At 40.0% G+C, this 19075-nt stretch overlaps 1 protein-coding gene across 8 annotated transcripts in view; it reads left to right on the top strand.

The window, feature by feature from the left end:
- Positions 1–19075, top strand: part of diaph2 (diaphanous-related formin 2) — a 516939-nt gene that overhangs the window by 119527 nt on the left and 378337 nt on the right. For all 8 annotated transcript variants that reach the window (XM_078169451.1, XM_078169450.1, XM_078169448.1 and 5 more), the window contains one exon: positions 3509–3648. In XM_078169451.1, coding sequence (XP_078025577.1) covers positions 3509–3648 — 140 coding nt within the window. The remainder of the gene's footprint in view (positions 1–3508; positions 3649–19075) is intronic.

Raw genomic sequence — 19075 nt, 5'->3', positions numbered from 1 at the left:
CTACGATAAAGACAGTTTTACATTGCTGTCTTAAAAACTTGAACAAAGTCCCAGCATTTCAACCTCGGGTTCTGTAAAGTGTCTGGAGTGTCTGTTTTTCTCCTCTGCTCCATCTAATTGAGCCTTCACATAGTGTATACCTGTTCTTATCATTTTCATTTTCATAGTCAGCACCAAGAAAGGCATGTAGAAATTATGTTAGGCAGAAATGTGCAACAAAGAGTCCTGTGGTAGGTAGTAGTTGAAAAATCTAGATAGTAACGACGCAGATTCTTACCTCTCCCTATAGCGTGATAGCTTTCGTCAGTCAAACAAAAGCTAAGCCAGTCACTCCTCCACCTTCACACAATAGTGCTTGAGAAAAGGATGAATGGTATAAGTGTTGTATAGATCAAACTATGAAAGATGGGAGAAAAGACAAGCACAAAAAATGGATTTATTACACAATCAAACTATAGTTTCAAACACGAGACAATTACCTGAAAGTACCCTCGCAGGTTTAACTTGCTTTGAGATTTTACTTTCTTTTTTTTTTGAGAAGTGCTAGTGTCACAATAGCAGAACAGATGAAAATGTTTAAAGCCATAGTAGAACATAAAAATAGAGCAAAAATAACAATAGCCCCTTTTACACTGCCAGATTTTCAGCGAATGTTGGGCCGTTTTGCCGGCCAGCTGCGAGCATTTATACGCACAGAGGCGGATTGGCGAGTTGATTCGAGGCGCCCAATTTTCCACCTCGTGGGGTAGACATATTGGCGGAGCCCTTTTAGTTTAAACAGACTGAGGTGGCCTTCCACAACAGGAGGGGCTGTTGATGACTTGTGGGAGGAGCTGTTGATGACGCCGCACGTGCGAGCCACTGGCGGTGGATAAACAGGAAACAGCTGATAGCAGGAATTAGCGAGCAGCTAGTAGCAAGAGGGAAACGCAAACCTGACAGACACTGTAGAGATGAGCAACTGGGGAGACAAGGAATTGCGCACCCTCCTTGCCCTCGCAAATGAAGAGGCCATTAACCGTCAGATGACAGGGACGGTGAAGGACGGGCCGATTGCCGCCTGACTAGCCGCAGCTTCCCTCTCACGTCACTGTTAACGTCGCCTACTGAGCCACATGTTTTGTTACTTGCTCACGCCAACCCCATTGCCCCAAGAAGGAGCATTCTGTATAAACAAAAGTAGGCAGGCAGCATTTTGCCGCCTTTCCCCGATTTTGTTTTTATATTGCCAATGCTGAAAAAAGACTGATTGGGCTTCCCTGCAAATGTGCACAATTCCTATCTCAAAAGGTCTAATGGTTCATGGATGCATAACAAAAGGAATAGTGAAATTAAATCTTGTGGAGTGGTATAAGTAGATACATGTTTTTGCATGTTGATTGGTGTTGCATACAAAATGTCCTTCTCATAAACAGGGTTCCTACAGATACTTAAAAAACCTTAAAGGGCAGTACATTAATTAATCTAAAAAGACAAGGCTTTAATTGGTTTTAAAATGTCTTAAATCCATCTTTCAGAAGTCTTAAAAATGTTGACATAGAGCTGCATCGTAAAATCTCACAGTAACTGATAATATCTATTTTTTTCAGTAATTTACGGAATTCCTCTTGCATAAATGTCACGCAAATCAGGTAAACTGAACATAAAACACTCATATTTTGGTTCTGGCTGAGAATCCACTGTCTGCTAGCTAGCTTTCACTATACCCTGGATGACATGGGGAAGTGCAAATTCCATTAAAACTGGCTATTTAACCAAGATTTCATGGCATGGCTGAAACTGGTACAAGGCTTTGCATACAAGGCCCAGTTTACTTAATACAAAAAAGTTTGTCAAAGTTGGCAAGCTGGGAATCAAGCCAGTGGAATCCCACATGCAGAGTGAGATACACAAAATCACCAAGAAAACTTGCCAACAAATGCCAAAAGAGTCATGTTTTTTATGTTATAAAACATATGCAAAATTTTCCCTATCCCTACAAAATTAAGATCAATTTATGTTTTTTTTTCCCTTAAATTTTTGGTTAGTGTTAAATTGGTGTTAAATTTAATTGTGAGTGCCCTTAAAAAAAGTCGAAAAAGTCTTGCCTACATTTCCACTTTGAATAACAAAATATAATTTTACCATGGTTGTGGTCAGAGCCACCTCTGCTTTGCTTCAGCAGGAGTCACTCCTGCAGTTTGAGTAATGTGATTTTACGTCAGCGTTTATCAAATAAACACTGCAAGTCATTATTAAGCCAATATGAGCTCAGTTTACATCTGAAGCACAGTTATTGGGAGCTTGCTGTTGTTAGACTGCCTCTTCTTTTTCTGACCAAAAAAAAACTGGTTCTTTCATGTTGACTGTGCATTGCAGGAGAGCAGCAGGCCTCTCTTTTCTCCAGATAAATGAGCTAGCTTATTACTTCCCAAACTGCCTATTAGCGCAGCTCACTTTGTGGGGAACCAGCAGTCCAGGGATGAACACAGTGAAGATGATTGTGTCTAGTCTGGTTCAGCATATGTGATGCTGTTTCTGCAGCTTCTTTTTCATTTTGCTTTGTATGGTGCCTTGACTCAAACCCCACCTGAAATGTAGTTCATTTTGACTACAGGACCTGAAAATTACTAATTTAACACATATTTGTTCTTGGAGCTTGTTCTGGGAGTAGAGATAATGTGGTAAGATTAATCAATTTGCACGCAAAGCTTTTTCATTTGTATTCCTCGAAATTGATGTTGATTGCTGGACTGCATGGAAACGGTGTCAGAACATAGATTCAATCAGTCTGTTACTTTGGAGTCAAACTGCAGCTCAATCTAGTGTACAATGTTGACTACACTGTATGCTGGGAGAGTGAGTGTGTAAATGTGTTTCCCTGCTGTGGTGTAAGTGTGTGTATTGCTGCCAATAGGTAGTCTCATTGTGTAAGCATCAGTGTAGCAACATGTCCCTAGAGCCCTCTGTGGAGATTATACACAAGAATCCATTTACTTCAACAGGAGCTGCGGCAGATAGCACACAGAGCCTGTGTTTGGCTCTCTCCGAGTATGGTCCATCATTAGAATATTGGCTGATTGAGAAAAAAAGAGAAATTGGCTGACAAATCTCCAGACGCTCTCTCATCCTTTTTCTTATACAGGAGTTTGAGCCAGCTTTTATCACTTGCGTCTTTGTGAGAATGTGTGAAAGTATCTGAGAAAAGAATTTTGAGTCAAAGAAGTCTCAAAAACGACACCTTTTGAGAACACAAGATACTGACTCAACAATATAAATTCATCTTCCTGGTGTGGTTAAGTCTGTTGCTATTGATCTAGTTTAGTTTATTCAGCCTGTAATAGGTCAGTCACCTTTTTTATTTACTTAGAAATATGGTGATGCAAATAATACATGGATGCCCTTCACCTGTGTCCACAAATTTCTTCTTTCTTCTATTGATGAGCATTGTTGTTCTTTATCACATCACCAAGGTGTTACAGTGTATGATGGTAATCTAGTAACTGTCCTGTTGATATTTTGTTTTCAGGGTGGACTAAGGAACAGCAAGCATGAGTGTACACTTTCATCCCAAGAATACGTCCACGAGCTGCGTTCTGGCATCACAGAAGAAAAACTGCTCAATTGCCTGGAGTCCCTCAGAGTGTCTCTCACCAGTAACCCTGTCAGGTTAGTAACTCAAGCCTTTTTTTTCATTTATTGCAAACGGTGCCTTGTGTTCTGAGCGATATTCGCAAATACCACAGCTCTAAGCACTTATATGAGTTTATCATTATCAGATGCTTTATAGAGTCACGAAGCCAAGCTTGCTGTTGAGGATTAGCTGTGTCTATAGTTTAGGATTTGACAGTCCCACAATGATTAGGATACACATCACTCTCTCAGTATGTTTGGTAGGTTATTCACTAGGGGTGGGCGATATGGCCCTCAAATAATATCACAATATTTCAGGGTATTTTTTCGAAAACGATATTCTTGATTTTTTTATGATTAAGAAAACAGTATTGCAACAAAATAAGTTATGTAACCTGTGACAGGCCATACCATAACTATCGCACATTCATATATACGTAGTTTTGTGTCGAGCCGCGAGCGTCACGAAGGTTTAATCACTTGACGACACCGACTCCAGGGTGCGCACAGCGATAGAAGAGGGAGGGACGCTGTGCTGCTGTTGGTGGATCCACTGAATGAGTTCTCTCCACAAGGAGAGTAACTCGCTGAAAGAGTCTGAGAAGTGCAGGGCTGTTTATAAAACATTTGGGACGCCCAGGCCTAATGATGCCATAGTTAATTTCACACTACTAAAACGGCTCCTCTTTTTGGAATCACTGCAGAGTTGCTAATTATTTTGCTTGCAGCCAGGCTTGTTATTGCCGTGGGTAACAGTATGACGTCAGTATGTCAACAAGTCCAAATATCGCGGATATCACGATATGATATGAACAAAGGTTTCCTCTGTAACCTCTGTCCTCTGGACATTGATGTTTGAAAGTATCCTTTTCAGCAAACTATTGAAGAGCAATCCTAACTGATTTTACAAACCATATATCCTCTCTATCAAAGCAATGTTCTAAACTTTTATTTCATGTCAAGGAAAAGCGAACGTTTTTCTTTGGCCCTGGCCACACTTTATGTGACATGATCCGAAATAGACAGCTGTAAAGACTTCTTACTGTATGTATGAATGAACCAGCTACACTCTAGTGATGCAGCAGCACGTCATGTATTGTGAACCCAAATGTCATCCTGACTGCACCGAAGCATCACTTTGTTGTGTTTGTGATAGAGCAGATCTGACGAAAGCTCGGACTAAGTGATAAAGTGCAAGGACAAGCAAAGGCTGTACATAAGAGCTTTTACTCATGCCATCAAGCTTTGCCCTGTTGTGGAGCAATTGCATATTAGACATATTTTACTGTGCTGACCATCTCTACCTCAGTGGGATCCAAACACAATTTGGGTTATGTGGATAGAAAGAACATGGATGTTGTTATGTATAAAAATTCCTTGGATATACTCTCTGTTACCAGTTTATTAGGTACACCAAGCTAAAATCTAATACAACAGTTATGCAATAGATGTTGACTGGTCCAGTAGTTTGTGAGACTCTCACACACACACAACCAAAACTTACCCTTAACTAACAAACCGGCAACTAAGTGTATATGTACCTGTAATGATTTAAGGATGAACAAAGATTTATATTTACTCATGGCATCTCATACAGTTCCTTCTGTTCCTTTGTCCATTTATTGACATTTGAAGAAAGTAAATATGGCTTTTTTTCATTAATGTCCCTCTTCATGCTAATCACTTCACTCCAATTACGCCAGTCCCCTCTACATTAATCAGAGCAAGGAGCTGTCTGCTGGAAACCATTTATTTCTAATTGGATGATTATAAAGGAACCTCATTGGACCTGTTCTGTGTGGATTGATTGGGTATGTTAGACGAGATGAATGCACAGCATCAACTTTAAACAAGCGCAGTGTATGGTGTAGCTGACCAAACGACACACACACAAGCTTATTGTGACTTGTGGTGAGTCTGTCATTCCAGACCACTCTGTCCATTAAGCTCAGACAGGAAGTGGACTTTTCCACATCAGAAAGCCAGGTGTCCTGAGACCTTAATTAACACGTAGCTCTGTGTCATGTGCACAACCTGCGTCTGTAATCAACCTATACAAAACTGCAGTCAAACATGATTTTAGATTTTTGTTTGGTTCTCAGTTCTGTCCTGCTGAGCCCTGTGTCTCTTGAGTCGTTCATTACCAGGCCTCAGTGAGTTTGTAAGCCTTGTCTCTACTTTTCACCCAAATTCTCTGCCTTCTCTCTTTAAATGGGATCTTCAGTTTTAATTTGGTCCCACTAGTGCAAGGAAACCCTTAGTGACAGCAGATCCTTTAAATTATTTACCAGCCCACTGTTGAGGAGATGTTTCTTAATGTGAATCAATGAATGGTGCATATTAAATGGTCATCGGATAAGTGGAATACTTTTTTATGTTCACCCTGGATACAGAGAAAGGACCTGCCAGCCTGGCCCCGAAGGAGCTTTTATTTAATCTGTGTGCTACTACCAGCACTACCGCTGCATCTCAGCATTAACCAATTTCAGAGAAAAGCACAAAGAGTTGTGTGCCCTTGCTAAAATCCTGCACTGCTCAAGACAACCATTCATGTGTGGGCATAGTGGAAATTTTCATTCACAGCAGTGCTCTTCTTCTGTATGAAACTCAGGAGAGAAAATGATCCAACCAACGAGTTCCACATGGCATGTTGGTTTAATTTATGTCAAGTATACAAAGATATTCAATTGTCTGACAAGTTAAACTAGTGAGACATACACAGAGGAATCACAGATGGATTAATAATGCTGTACATGAATGCACATATAAAGTATGTCATATAGTTTAATGAATAGCTAAGTAATTATCCCTCGAGTGATTTGAGAGCTGTGAAGTCAGTCTCCAAAGTCTCCGGGAAGCTGTGGGGAGTCAAGTCAGCCCATCTACTCAGAAAGGCCAACTGGTGCCTAAGGGATCTGAGCGAGGCCAAGCTTGCCCTCTGGGTGTTTTCAAATGGCTGAACCTTTGACCAGCACAAAAGGGACCAGTGCTTTATGGAGGAGTCGCCTCCTACGGATGGCCAGGTCCAGGCAGGGGAGAAAGCCACCTTTTTGGGTGTGTATGTTGAGCAGGACTGTGCGAGTGTTGACTAACACCGGTCCCCTGCTCATCTTTACGCCTCTCATTATTTCTCTCCTGGGTAAACTGTCCTGATTGTTTTCTTGAAGCATGGATAAGGTTATTCCTAATGAATATGAATGCACTTAATTGTCATGGATCACAACACACAGAAAATCCACATTTGGTTTGCTACTCTTCTGACTTCACTATGTTAATGTAACCTTTGTACGCTATGTTATCATAAACCGAAAATAACCATGGATTAGACGGCAGAGCATTCATGCTTGTTTTAATTTACACCTTAGAATAATGATCAGGTGGCCTTCTTTAGAACATTGATATTTTGGGGACTTTATTATGAATTTTAACTGAAGACAGTAGCAAATAATCCTGTGTAAATATAGAGACATACTGGTAACTTGTGCATAATACACTACCAATACACTACCATTCCTGCCTTGTCCTGCCTGTGTTTATTATTAAAAGAATCAGTCCAAAATGGCCTGAAATACTCAAACAAATGCTTACATGGTGCTAAACTGTATTTGACGAAAATGAAAATAAAATATCATCAATTAATTAATATTGTTGAGCTACAAAATGTATCCAATGTCTGGGAAAAGTCAGTGCAGTGCTGCAGGAGTGCTGAAGCTAAGCATTAAATGTCTAATATTTTTGTTGTTCCTTGTCTAAAAATATGCTTTTTCAGAAGTTTATTGTACAGTCAATGTTTCAGATTAGATTAATCATTGTCATATGACCAGTAGTGATGGGATTTCTGGTTCACTTGTGAGATCCGATTCTTTGGCTCTCCTTCACTTTGAAGAGCTGGTTCAAAGATGCGGTTCGTTTGTTCGTTTTTTTGTTTGTTTGTTTGTTTTTTGTTTTGCTGTGTGTGTGTATGTGGGGGGTGTTAGTGGGTTCAACGACAAATCGCATTGCTGATTTATCTCATCTCATGATCTGGATATAGTAACGTGGACCCAGAATAGACTCCGCAGATATAAAGTTTGGTGTAGCCATAGCAACGCCCTTTATAAACAACAAGCCTGTCAGCAAGTGCTAGCAGATAGTGGGTTAGCTTCCTACTAGTGATATGATGTTCGCGAATGAGCCGAGTCTTTGAACCAGCTATTTGAAGTGAACGAGTGAGCAGCTGCACTGTCTTTATCCCTCACAAACTAGTCTCTCTCAAGTTGCTCCCGATCAAATAATCTGAAATTAATGGATACAGAGTAAATTAAAGCAAAAAACAAAGAAATTAGGAACTGGCTTGTTCACTTCAAAGAGGCGGTTCAAAGACTCGGCTCGTTCACGAACGTCACGTCACTAATGACCAGCTAAAGCACTGCTCTGTCACAAGTGGGCTATTGAATGCAGTGTCTCGTCCTGTATGCACTCCATTTTCTTCACTGTAGATACCTCTGTATCATGAAATATTAGTGTCATGTGGATATATAATAGAAAATAATGCCTTGATCCTAATACATACGTTTTATATTCATTCATGCTATTTGTATCAAAGAACTCATTTAGTGGTCTGTGTTTAAATACCGGAGACATTTTCAGCATTTATGTGATAATTAAATCAAAACCCGCACTTTGTTTCATGAGATATAAAGCTTAATTCTATACACTGAAATGAAAGTCTCACCATCAAAGTGTTGTTGCTCTTTTTCTCAGTTAGTGCTTACCATTGCTTTTTGTTTTTCCTGTGATGTTTGGGCAGCCTGCTAATTTGCTCCCAGAGGCCTGTGTTTGTCTAATAGTTTAATTGGCTGGGCTGTGCACCTGTTTGGCAGCACAGGTGGCCACGGGGCCATTGTGCTGAGGGCCTTATCTCCCAGGCAGTTCCACACAGGTGTGTGGCACGCAGCCTTTGCAGATCCACCCACAGATGGCATTGCCTGGAGCATCCGCCACTTACTCTGTTTCCACTCTCTTCTCCTCAGCTGCCATGTTTTCCACTTCTCTTTCTGTCAGAATTTCCCCAGCCAATTATTTATCCTCTACTTCATTCTCCCCATTTTAATTTTGTCATTTGGATACTCTCTTCTTAATTTAGAAGTGTCAGATTGACTAGCCACTTTTCATTAATTTCTTAATCCACTGACATGAAGTGAGATGCCAACTTACAGAAAATTACAACCCTCTTATTTTCTCATTTTGTGGAAGAGAGATCCTGCGGTGCTTCAGTCCGGCCTTTTTTTTCCTCCGCACTCATCTCGCAGTTTCTATTCTCTGTTGTGCACGTGGGAAAACCGTGATAAGATCCATGGATAAATATGTCAAGAAATGTGATATCTCAATAGGCAAAACATATTTTTTCCACAGAAAACTAAAGCAGAACTCATTTATTTTGTATCATGTACAGTTAAATTTTGTCTTAGCATGACTGAGCATACCCTGCTTTTACACTTGATGTGATAATGTCAGACTGAAGCAGAGGGGTTAAAGCTCACTTCCTCTGATCTAACTCAGCTGTGGCTCCATCAATAGACTTTCCTTTATAAAAATAGTAGAGTGGTTTTAGTGGTTTTTAGCAGCAGAGCACACATCCGTGGCCCCAGCTTTTGAGCTCCCTATGTTTAGCCCTCAGCATTACACTATGACTCTGTCAAATCCCGACAGTGACTTCCATATTAGATCTGCTAGCTCTCAGATCCCTGAGACATATTTAAGCAAAATTGAACTGGGCTCCTAACTTTTCATTATGTGAAATCTTCACGGTACGAGTCAGATATTTTCTCGGGGGCATTTTCTTGTGGGGTCTTTTTATGGAGGCGGGAGACATTTGCTGACACCAGAGTTTCTCTCTGTGTCTGGATACTCAAGGTGTGGGTTGTTGTGATGATCTTGCTGCTCTGCCACACAGGGTTTCTCTAAGTCTGAATCACTCTCACCAGCTTTTCTCAGTCGAGTGCTTGTAGCTGAGCACGGAGGGATGCATGGAACACTAGTAATGGGCTTTTTACGAGCTTTGAAGTTACTATGCCTGCTAACATAAAGCTGCTTGCCCTATTGACTGTCTGTCCTAATGCACAGCTTGATAAAGCATTGAACAACATACTGGCAAACACTTAGATTTCTGCCAAGTACAGTGGTGGTGCTCCCCATATAATGATTAAACAAAGACCTTTAAAGAACTTGAATTCCCTCGTCTCATAATCTGTGTGTATTACTTGATTGCAACTGTCAAATAAACTATTTTATGATCAGAAACAATATTTCTAGACAATCAAACTACAGTGCTGACATACTCTTTGATTGAACAGTGAAAAGCCAACTGGAAGGTGAAGAGATATTACTGCAGGGGAGAGCGGGGTCAGTTGGGGCAGTGCCTTTTTGGCAAGTTAGAAAGCAACTAAACGTGTTGTTCACCATGCTCGTACTAAGCCACACCCTCCTCATTTTCAGTCTCAAAGTAGAGACCTTCTGACTCTTCTAAACACTCATTTTTCTACTACCATACTGTTTCTTGTTATGCCACATACAAAACATATTGTCTAAGGCCATGTTTACATGAAAACGATCCACTGAAAACAGAATCTCATTTTCGTTTTGAAAAAAGTTCCGTGTTTAGACGACAACGTTTTGATAACAATTGCCGTGCACACAGATCTGCAAAAATGACCAAAAACGCTGCAGTATACATGCCAGGCCAGTAGTTGGCAGTGTGACGCATACGTTTCCTTCTACAGAGCGGCAATATATAAACAAGCAAAATGGCAATTGCACAAACATTTGTCTGGACGGACGACAAGGTGGAGTTGCTACAGTAAATCTACACTATGATGGTTGATAAATTCAATAGGGTGAGCAACACAAGCAGAGCTCGGGAGTCCGCCATTGTTGTTGTGATGGTCGACTTTCTCGCGCATGCCTAGTGACTGGAAGGGTAATGCGCGTGTGCAAAAAGTCTCCGTTTTCAGAGGAACTGCATATTGCAATTTTACTGACGGATGGAGATGGAGCCGTTTCCAAAAAAATTGCACTCTGGAACCCGTTTTCAAAACGTTGCATTTTCAGGTACCCAAAACTCCGCTGTCACGTAAACGATCGGCCAAAATGCAACTAAAGTTTACCGTTTTCAGTTGAAATCATTGTCATATAAACAGGACCTAAAGCTGATTTTCAGGCCTATCAGTTGATGATAGTGTTAGCTGTCTGATTTTTTTGTCCGTAGCTAGCATAGGAGTCCAAAGTGTTTCTGCTCTTCCAGGGACAGTGGGACAATATCGTTTATAGTTTTTACCTTGTTACAAATGAGCATAAAGTAGACCAAACAAGACAAACCTTTTCTAATAAAATCAGACCTACTGTGAGGTCACTAGGGAATATTAAAACTCCTATGAGATTTAGACTGCTAAGCTGAATTAAGAGGCCATGTAAAATAAAATGCATGAATTTTATATAGGGTTACATTTTAACCCATGGACATACTGAACATGCAGAGTTCAACTATAGATTTTTTTTTTTTAACCTTTAGCGGTTTATTTATTTATTTTTATTTTTTTGCAAAATGAAACAAACTCAATAGCCTACATAAACCTATGGCCTACATGTAGCCCATAGAAACCACATTCAGCTGAATCAAGCAACTGAAATGAAGAATCGGACAGTCAAAATCCACATCTCAGTAACTTATAAAAGCATATTAATTTTACAAATGTTTTTTTTTTTTTTTTTTTAAAAATGTGTGAATAAATTGTTTCATTTTCAAATTTAGACAGTTTTCTTTCTTTTGTATTTTATCAATTGAAATGATTTTGTGCCCCAACCATCCTGGGGAGGTGGGATTTGGGGAAATGCACTTTTGGTTGGGCTCATACAAACATGATAAATTATTAGTAAATGCCTACATGTGTTTGGGGATCAAATTCTTTTCACTTCTTTTCATTACTGTTAAAGTAGTCTGTAAGTAATGAAAGGTTATTTCCTGTCAATACAAAAGCGTCCCAACCGACCCTGCTCTCCCCTACTTGGATGTCATTACGTTTAATGTGTACAGCACTCACTCATACAATTAAATCCAAGACAATTAAAAGGTGTAAAAAAAAAAAGTCACTCCCTTGGCACAAATGTTTTTTTTTAATTAGTAGCGCCAACTGGAACTCATCCTCAACTCTTCCTCCCTTGGCCTCTTCTGTCCGCTGTGTGCACAACAGCCAATCAACACCAACACAAAAGAGCATCTGTCCATTTGCTATTGTGACTGTTCGAACAAATATGAGCATCTAAGCGTCTCAGCGGCTGTACACGTAACCTCTTGACAGCTTAGGGCAGATATCTTGTCTGGCGCAGGCACAAAGTGTGAATAGAGGCTCTCAGTGTAACTGCGGTGAGTTAACACCGCACTGATGAATGATACTTGTTTGAGGACTTTGGTACAGTAGACATCAATGGCCCAGCTCTGTCTGACATAAATTCTTCACAGAGATGAATAACTGTTTCAACTCTGTCATTTTTGATGTGGAAATAGCTCCCTATCTCAGTGAATCATCCATAATTGATCCTCTGTATTCACTTTGTTATCCTGGATAGTGCTTTTGTAAGCTCAATCAGACTCCATGTCAATTTGAACATTTTAAATATAGCATTAAAAAATCTGATGTCCTTAGCCAAGTTCAGGGGGACAGACCACCCCAGGACACATGACAGCCTGATGCCTTTGAAATTTCTGGATCAAGCAATATTTCTTCCTGTCGCTTTGTAGAGTAATGGAAAAATAGAAATTTGATTTCCTACCATGACGATCAAGATTTATCATCCTCCAGGAGTTGAAGAGAAAGGAAGGAGGGGAAACACAAGATATCCAAAAACCTAACCTGCTAGGGCCATAAAATATGTTGTGGCTGTTACCACAGCTAAGAAGTAAAGTGGGGGTGGAAGCTTTCTGGTGGGGTAATTTTCTTTGCACCATGCTGTGGGACTCTACTCTCTCGACTCCCAGTGTTATTACAAACCACTCTCCCCCTCCAGGCCGCAAACAAGTTTGCTCTGTTGCTTGTCAAGGAGAAACAAGACAGGGAAGATGTGAAAATTACATAATAATTTATTAGAGGTCTGTAGGCAAAGGTTTCTGTGGTCGTCAGTGTTTTCAAAAGTAACAGAAATAATTCACTCATTCGTGATTCCACTTATTTTTGTCTTTTACATCTCAGGATGATGCAGTCATTCTCGTTTTACAGCGTTCAAAGAGATTTATTTGACTGTTAAATTTGGCACAAATGTTATGACACTGTCTTCAACAGACGTGACGAGCAGTCAGAAATGAGCAAGTTAACTAGTTTTTACCCTTGCGGCTGACTTCAGAGTTGACGTTCGCCCTTCTTCCTCAGAGGCAGTGAAAACGATTTTGGAGACATAAATGTCCTCAGTGCCTGGATATATTTTAAGAGTGATGCCTATTTCGTTTTATGACACCATCTGTTAACCTCCAAGATACCCATATCTGTTACGGCCCCAACGTGATACATACATAATTCAGAAATATCTGTTTCTAAATTTGGCCTTGGTTAATATTTTGGAGGATATGATGTCTTTGGACTCAAAACAATATATAATATAGTGTGTTGACATGTATTTAACAGTGCAGCTTGACATGTTCTCTTTGTATACATATTATATCCTCAAAAAACATATGCAAATTGATATTTATATTTTTGTTTATGTGGGATGTTATACCACATCTAATGTGACCTGCGCCCATATTTAACAAACATCTGAGCAGCAAATCTGTCCAACCTGATCCAAATTCTCTGAGTGACACATTTTTGTTCTTTCTTTGATGTTTAGAAATAAGAGCATTTATCAGCTTTCCTAACCTGCGAGTGTCATCTTGTCTGCCTCAGGATTTAGGAGTGCTGCAGAGCTGTCCTTAGACTTTAGTAGTTCCCAGCAGATATCAAATAATAGCACAGATGTACACGCACATTCTATGAGGTGTACACTGACACTTTGCAAAGGGTTTTATACATCTGTTGTATAAGGTGACAGCAACAAAAGCTTGAACAAAATGGCAACTTTATGACTTTGAAAATTGAATACGTTCTTTCAAAGAAGTGCTTGCCACTGCATTTCCCTCCTTGAAAGATGAAACTCATCTCTGCAGAAGCCTGAGGGATGTGTAGATACATCACATCAAGCCTGATGATCCTTTTTTTCTGATCTTCCATAACACATAGAGATTTACAGTATACAGAACAATTAGATTAATTGGTCTAATCAACCTGCAATCTGCCAGCAGAACGACTGGCTTCTGCCTGCCGTCACCTAGCAGTAAGGACGGTGGTGTAGCAATCCTTGATGTTGTTCGGGGGGATAATTAGATATTTCAGGAGTGTTTTGCACTCCTCGGGGGGTCATTTCAAAGTGACTGGGGAGCATGGTGTTCTGTCAGCTGTCTGCACTTACTAGTTGATTTAATTCTGATGGAGACTTACACTCCCCAATCTCTCACACTCCCCTCGCTCACACACACAGACACACACACACACACACACACACACACACACACTGTTGTTGCTTTGGTTGAGTTTTGTGCATCTGCACACATGCACATACCTTTAGTTCCACCAGGAGAAGTGGAGCATTCGTTCACGTCCTAGGCCCGAGCCTTCAGTCTTTGTTAGAACCACTTTTTGGAATCAAGCTGTGACTCAAATACCATTAGAAGTGCAAAGTGCTCCTTTTGAGTGCTGCACTGCTCCTGTTCCTATGCTTGCTTGACTATGCCAGCAATCACATTCTTGGAGTGCTGACACCAGGGATATTTTCCTCCAACTGCTTTACTACCTTTAGTACCAATATCAAATATCAGAAATGCTCCTGTTGTTTCTGTGAACAGTTCCTTTGTTGTGCCTCATTGACGCCTTTTTTTTTGTTGAGAAACATCAGCTGAAGAAAAACCACTTTCCCCAAAAAAAGTTTATCTATAGAGTAAAGGCACATTAGGCGTGTCAAGTTACAAGTGTTTTTGTGCTCTCCAGCCATAACACTGCTGTGATGCATTATATTTAAGAAGGGTGCCAGCCAGCAGGATATAGAGACCTGAGATACTATCAGGACAGCTCAGTGGAGTGACATAGCACCTGTCACTTGGATGGAGAGAGTGCATGCTACCTGGAGTTACATGTGAAGGATATCAGCTGCTTGTTGTTCTCTTTCAAGGACAGCACAGGTCAATGGTTCTGGCTCTGTGTATGTGTAACCTTGCTTGTACCATATCCATCGATGATCTCTTAAATATTTAACTCACTTTTGTGTGAGGTGAAGGATTCTATGAATAAGGGTCAACAAAACAACACAGTGTGTGTGTTTGATTTAAATAATTCTGTGAAGGATTTTGTTAGAAAGATGTGTTTTTGTTTTTGCTTGTTGGTGCTTACAGGTTGTAACCTACTTGTTTTTGTATTGTTTTGCTCTATGTAGTTTCACAGCTAGGATGTGGGGTGAATTCATCAGTATTTGTTTGATAATAGATTCGAACCACTCTGATATCTTGTGCAAATGTAGGAGAGTCCTTAATGCTTTTTTAAATTTTAAACTGCATATTAGACAAGCTAGTAGTGTGGCTCTGGGGATAGCTATGCTCATCCGTCCATTCATCTGACGGTGTATTTGTTAAGGGCCAATGGGTCTAATGCATCAGTTCACTAATGTTCGGTCCTACAGTGTATATTATGCATACATGAATAGCATGCTAATGGTAACATAAAGCTCCAAGCATGATGAAGGCCTTAGTGTAACAAACATTGCAACACACTTGCGCAGTACTGGAACGATCTGAGATAAACAAAATTAGATTGTGCATCCAAACATTTTGTTTTCCAATGTGTAAAGTTAATTATAGCTTGAAAGGATCCCTGGCAAAAACGTTTAGTCTTCCTTTTTGTTGCTTATATTTTTTGTTTTTACGTATTTGCTTTGAGGGTCCAAGGATAGAGGATTGTCATATGCTTTAAAGCAGTGGTTCCCAACTGGTGGGTTGAGGTCCAAAAGTGGGTCACAGGTCAATTCTGAATGGACGAAAAGTGACTTGCATAGATGTCAAGTTCGTACAAAACACTTTATTTTTAAGTACAGTGAATTTCTAGCACAGAGCTTTTATTCTGACGGACAGCTACTTAACAGAGACAGCAAGCCAGCTCGAAGACATGGTCAAATGCAACTATGATGCTGAACATATTAAACTGTGTGGACCTTGGACTAATGACTGAGGACAATGTGGAGCCTGTGGCTGGACCAGTTGGGAACCACTGCTTTAAAGCCCTTTAAGGCTAATTGTGCTTTGTGATGTTGGAATGTATGGATCAAATTGAAATTAAAATTTAATTGAAATCACTACTTGTACAGCCCTGTGAGACATGCTTTTTGATTGGGCTACAATGAACTTTGACTCGACAAATCTGTAAAGCACTTTGGGTATGAAATGTGCTATATAGACATATTTGCCTTGCCTATATCACATTGCACTTGATAAAATGTAGGCTTAGTAAATAAATAATTGCTGTATGTTGTACCAATTTTGCTGTAGAATGTATCAACTGCAATTTTCATGATGTTTGACACAGTAAATACATAGAATAATAATCTTATCTGAGCCTAGTATTGAATACTCAGTTACATTATCTGTTTTTTGTACCATTTAACTGTCGTAACACTTTGTCATTATTAACCTCTTATTAAAGAAAAAGCATATATTTGCATTCATTTAATGACTTAACAGATAAAACAGTACCTTTAAAACCTTTAAAACTCGTATTTTTATTAGCAACTAGCGAACAGAGAGTCTGAAGTATAAAGTCACCAAGATGTACAGCTCAGAGCTACATCAACATCCAAGAGACTGAGCTTTTATATAGGCTCAGTGTGATTGCACTAGTAACAGAAGACATACCCCTTGTGACCACCTGTTTTTCTGATTCGTTCAGTGCTACTGTGATCATTTTTTTTCAGTGGACCACGTTTAGGAAGGTCACAACCTTTAATTCTGAAATTGTTAGTGGACATATTGAGATTTTTATGATACATATTAAAGCTCTAAAGGACACATAAGACATGTTAGAAGAAGGAAAAACAGAAGTTGTTGCTCTTAATATCTATATTTTGAAATCTTTTTTTAGGATATGAACAGAAAAATACAGTAAATATTTTATAGCTAATACTTGCCATCTGATATGCCCTGTGCATTATAGTTATTTCAGCAGGCTATTACATTGATCAAAGTATAATGTAGCTCCATGTTTGGCATGGTAAATCACAAAGCAGACACTGGTGGTGCTTGGTTTCAAGCTATAATGTTCAGAGCTCTTTGTTGCATGGAGCTTTGGGCTTCAATTGGAATACTGTAGCGCTGAATAGGTCAGTAGTCCCACAGAGGGACAGTTGTATGGCTTTGCCTGTAATACAATATGAAAGATATTGCACTTGCACAGAAGCTTTCAATAACAAAGCTCCCCACCTAGCCGTGATAAAATAATAACACTGGTCTGTAGACTGAAATCAATGCGCGTACAAGCCATCCAAACACGAGACTGGCGATCAGTCAAACAGAAAGGGTGAGAGAGTGTCTGCCTCTCACTGTTTCTGTCGCTGTTGAGTCACTTACTGTGGCTGGTGATGCGCAGCAATCTTTTCATCATGTACTAACATTTCCCTTGCCAAGTATTTGCAGAACTCTACACACACTCTACACTGTTCTCCACACTCTTTTGCTATGATATTCCATCCTACCTTTTTGCAAGTACTTTATACACTGAAACTACTTGTATTCCCTTGAGCAAGACACTGAATGCAACCTGGAGTAGCACTACGAGTACCACTCTGTCCACTCAGGCAAAATGTATTCATACTGCATGTGTGTGGCAGAGGGAATAAAAAGAAACAGGTGGTGAGACTATATGTATAGCGATTGAAGTGCTGTTGCGGCTTATTTTGTTCGTGCCCTTTCTCTTCGTATCAGTGAAGAACCTTGAAGTACAGTTTGAAGTGAGCTGTGTCAAGACTGTCTGAATGATGTAGTGAGGAGGTGATTGATTGAATGTCAGCTCACTGCTGTTTAGTTTAAAAAAATACTGCAAATATATAAATAGAGATAAATAAAGCGCACACATGCCAGTATACATGTGCATATTTTCTCGAGGTGGCTCCGTGCTAAGAACTGTCACCTCACAGCAAGATGGCCATCTGGGACGTTTCTGTGTGGAGTTAACATGTTCTGGGTTTCCAAGATTTTTCCCTCCATCTGACTCTATATGTTTGCCCTGTGATAGACTGGTGACCTGTCCCGGGTGTACTGTGCCTCTTATGAAATGCATGATATTAAGTCCCCCATGACTCTCAACACTGTAAGCAGTATAGACATTGGATGCATGACTGAATATTTGCTCATGCATAACTGCATTTGTTACGGCAGCTTATGTCTGAAAGTCTGTAATGTCGTTTGGTCTTTTGGGGAACAAATGTCATTTGACAGGAAGACAGATGGTCATCTCACTGCAAGATATTCTGACTTTGTTGTATTAAGGTAACAGCAAGTCCACAACATAATGTACTTTGGATGCAACTGAAATGTTCTTACTGGTAAACTGCGGGCAAAGTAAAGTCAGTGATTTCTTTCTAAACACATTATGCATGTTCGAGTATACTGGTTGAAAACATGGGAAAAGACTGGAGACTGTGTAGTACTGCATAGTGGAGTTGGACCGTAAACTGTTTCTCGCCTTTTCTGTGTCCAGGATTTTTGGGTAGGTCTGAAATCATGGCTTGATGATGTACTGGAGCCATCCTTTACATAACCCTTTCTCTACTACACAAAAAACAAACGTTTCTGTTAACTATCTACTGTGCTTTGTGCTGCTGGGTTAGCTGCAAACCTATGTTGTGTCTCAAATCGTGTACTTCTGTACTTACACATAATATTTTGAGTGTATAAATGCATTCACATGGAGAAGTATGGAGAAATGCAGTGCACTGTGAGTACCCGGATGGTACACTCAAAACGGTCAAGAAGTTGAGTGTGGAACTATGGACACTTCTTGCACTCAATGGTTGCCATCTTGGCTAAGTAGCGGAAGGGGACCGACTACTTTTCAAACTGGAAATAGTGGCCGAGGACTGTGCGACCGCGAACGTCGCTGCGTTGTACAAATTCACGTGTTTTTGGGTTAATTTAGCAGTCTGTAATGATTTGGTGCCACAAACGATAACGCGAATGATAATGCTAGTTTGCTAACTGGCTAATTTGTGGTTGTCATTTCCGGTAAATGCACAACGGCTGTGTTTGGTTTGAGACAACACTACCTTGTTGAAATTTGCGCACCTCGCCAATGAGTACATAGTGCACACAGTAAACTACATAGAAGTGTACTAACGTAAGTAGTGATTTGAGACACACCAC

Source organism: Epinephelus lanceolatus, chromosome 7, assembly GCF_041903045.1.
Source record: "Epinephelus lanceolatus isolate andai-2023 chromosome 7, ASM4190304v1, whole genome shotgun sequence".
Taxonomy (NCBI): domain Eukaryota; kingdom Metazoa; phylum Chordata; class Actinopteri; order Perciformes; family Serranidae; genus Epinephelus; species Epinephelus lanceolatus.
The sequence above is the reverse complement of the archived record's forward strand: the minus strand, read 5'-3'. Positions and strand labels throughout refer to the sequence as shown.